At 26.2% G+C, this 3638-nt stretch overlaps 1 protein-coding gene across 1 annotated transcript in view; it reads left to right on the forward strand.

Moving 5' to 3' along the window:
• The first annotated feature begins 1146 nt into the window (after positions 1–1146).
• The window catches only part of LOC126899005 (retinoic acid receptor RXR-alpha-A), a 14831-nt gene continuing 12339 nt past the window's right edge, over positions 1147–3638 (forward strand). The window contains exon 1 of the mRNA XM_050673465.1: positions 1147–1527. Coding sequence (XP_050529422.1) covers positions 1437–1527 — 91 coding nt within the window. The 5' untranslated portion in view covers positions 1147–1436. The remainder of the gene's footprint in view (positions 1528–3638) is intronic.

The following is a 3638-nucleotide window of genomic DNA, read 5'->3' on the forward strand; positions in this document are numbered from 1 at the left end:
CGTTTTTAAACCTAAACCAATATAAAGATCTTAAAATGGTAATTATATAAAAAGAAAAATGTCCCGACAATTTTTCTTCTTTAAGTTATAGGCGGCTAAAGAAAAAATGTATAAAAATTTTCGCAATTATTTTTAGTTTTTCTTGATAAACAATTGCATTGATGCGTTTGTATACTAGTGATGTTAGTCACTCTCAAATTTTAATTTATACTGGAGTTAATTATACCTATCATCATTGCTGGGTGTTTTAGATTTGTACTTTATAATTTATGGAACATGGGGGGAACTAATTCTCTTCAAAATTTATTAGAAAATTATTTGTATATATAATTATTTGTATAATACAAGAATATATTCTAGGATGGAAAATAATTATTAAGATTTTTTTTTAATTTACGCGGCATTTACAAATTAAAGAGATGTTAATTTTATTATTTTTCAATTACTAAATCTAAATTAATATAATAGTTTTTATTAAAAACTGCGAACCGTTTATATTTTCTTAAATGTGTTCAATGTACAAAATATATATATATATATATATTGGAATTCGAATTAAAAAAAGTGATTGAATTTTTAAGTAATTAATTTTTTTACGAACTGAGTGACCTTGTTTAATCCATAAATTGTTATTGATAAATGTTATATTATAAATCTTATTAGTACTTACAGTTATATTATTTAATAAAATGGATCTAGTAGTAGGACTTTGTTGATGAGACTCTGTTTTTAGTTGTGTAGGGTCCTATTTTCATAAACATATACTAAGAGTTGGCTAGTAAGTCAGATAAAAGTCAATGAAGATGATAGTTTTATAGAACACTAAAAACTTGCTAAAGTGAGTCTCAATGTTGACGATTTTGTGAATATTAAATATTCACAAAAATAAATTTTAGTTTTGTGTATGGACAATTGCTAATTTAAATACTTTCAATATGACTGTCAGTTTGCGGATGGTAAAATTATGTGTTGTTATTATTATTATTATTGTATGGCCGTGACATGCTTTAGCTTAAGTGGGGAATAAATGACGGTTAGGCCTGTTTTCTGTAATTCTTGTAAGCGAAATGCGGGAGGGGCGGTTTGCTAGTGGGTGTTCTATGCGTATTTGGTTGCCGTTGGCGCGGCGTGTATATACACGAGCCCCAGTGTCGGTAGTGCGCTAAAACTGTGTCACTGGGCGTCCGCCGGCCATCAAGATCAGTGGGTCATTCAAAACGAAAAAGCGCGCGCGCGCGCTTTTTTCTCGTCGTTTAGTTAAAATTATTTAAAAGGGTTTTAAAAATAATAACAATTTATCTCGGTGTTCATTGTGTGCGCGGCTAAATTTTGAGTTATTTTTTAGGCGATTGCGAAACGTACTATTTTTTTAGTGCATTGTATTATAAAAATTATTGGTTAATTCTATATTGTTTTGTTGCTCTTTAAAATTAACTATGTTCAAAAAAGAAAAACCAATGATGTCCGTTTCGGCAATCATACAGAGTAGGGCTGCCCATCACTGGGGAAGGAGTTTAATATCTGACAGTAAGTCTATTGATTTATTTATTATTTTCAATAAATTCAATTCATCATATCTACAATTTTTGTTGGGTTGTCAATTAATAATGGTTAAAGCTTATTTTTGTACAATTATCTTATAGTTATTAATAATAAATATTCTCTAATGTTTAAAATTTTTTTCAAAATTATGTATTTACGTATACTTTTGTTCTGTTTTAATATTTATGTTGATCAGTGATTTTATGTTCAATTGTATGTAAGTCCTATATTATTCTACTATCATGGAATCTTAGTATTGTAAATTATATATTAATAACCTATATAAAATTTAATTTTTTTTAAGCGCTATGTAATATTTTTGTTTATCTCTCTTTATCGAACTTTGATTATTGAACTATTTAAATCAATTTACCAATGAATCATTGGTTCAATTAGAAAAATTACTTAAAAATTTCCTTTCTTGGTGGTTATATGTGCATTAGTCAGTTATAAAAATTAATTGTGTCTAAAATTATTATTTTCTACAATATGGTACAAGTTTTTTACAATATTTTCTTTACAAGTATTTATTTACTAGGAGTGATAAATATCCATATTATCTTTTATGTACAGCGTAAATAACCCGCAGTTTTATTGTTTTTACTGTAAGTATTCTTTAATTGAGAGTAGTTGAGAAGTCTATTTGAACTTCTTCTGTTTTAAAAATAACTTTGACCGTAGTTATTTCATTAAAATTACATGCAAAAGATTTAAAATAAGGAGAGAACTTACTTATATTGTTACCATTGGGTTTTGTCTTTGCCTATGATATTAATTCAATAAATTTGTTTTTATGATAAGTTTCTAGCAGCTGCTTAAATTAGTACAGAAGATTTAACATTTTCATTATGTTTTCAAATGTTCTTTCAAGTGGATTTATTTTATGTAATAATATATTGAGATATTTGACATTTTTATAAACGATTCTATATATCAATTCAAACAGTGTGAAAATCAAATATTGGATTTAGTTATGTTTAAGAAAATATTATATTTGGTAGCCGTAGATATGAAAAAGAGCTCTGATCACATTAAAAAATTTTTTTCTGTCAAAATCAAAAGCTATTTAAATAATTATTAATAATCTACAATTGATCATACTTCTATAGATACTAAATCATCTTAATAATTGTGTTACATTCATTATTAACTCTGAGGTACGTCTAAATAATATCGAGGAATGCTTATGTTTAATAATTTTAGCTTGATAATATCATAGACAAAGAAAATTACAAACAATGTTGTTATTATAAATTTTTTTTATTTGATCAATCGTCATCATCTGAAATAGCATTTAATGTTTGGTAATTGGAAATCAATTTTTTGTTTGTATTGTTTAGAATAATTAATCCTGGAATAAAGAGGGGCGAACTCTACGGTGACCATCTTAAATTTTATTAGCTTAATCGTCATGACTACTGTTAATGTTTTGTTTTTTTTTTTTTTTTCTCACTTTTTTATGGTAGTGGTATTTTTTATAGAAAACTAAAGGTTTTCATTTTTTGATTTTCTTATATGAATTAGATTTTATTGACAATTTATCCCAGCATACGAAAATTTCATCTTCACTGATTCACATTAATATTCACATATTTATTTACGCAAGTTAACTATCGTAAATTGTCGGATACCATTGTTGAAAATTTGTATTGATTGCTACTATAGTAATAGTTATGTGAATAATAATAACTTTTTGTTTTAAATACAATTTTTATCCCATAATAAATCAAACGGTTTAATTGAATAAAAAAAAAATCGTAAGAACAAAATTATTTGTGATTTTTTTTCTCTTATATATTATCAATTTTAAAAAACGGTAGCACAGTGGGGTCGCGGCATAGTGGAGACATTGCATAGTTGGGTTCAGTCTAGATTTAATCTGACAGTGATTAAAATCACTATCATAAGAAACGCTTCGATGCAAATCTGTAGATAGTGTTTAATTTTAAAAAATTGTTGGATAATTGCAAAAGCAACATCAACTTCTATTAAAATAAAATACAAAACCCATAATTTTCATACAAAAATAGCATATTTTTGAATATGGTAGCCATTTGCGTATAGAAGATAGGTCGTCGGGACAAATTTTTTTTTTT

The sequence above is a fragment of the Daktulosphaira vitifoliae genome, unplaced genomic scaffold (genome assembly GCF_025091365.1).
Source record: "Daktulosphaira vitifoliae isolate Bord-2020 unplaced genomic scaffold, ASM2509136v1 Scaffold_2, whole genome shotgun sequence".
Lineage (NCBI taxonomy): Eukaryota > Metazoa > Arthropoda > Insecta > Hemiptera > Phylloxeridae > Daktulosphaira > Daktulosphaira vitifoliae.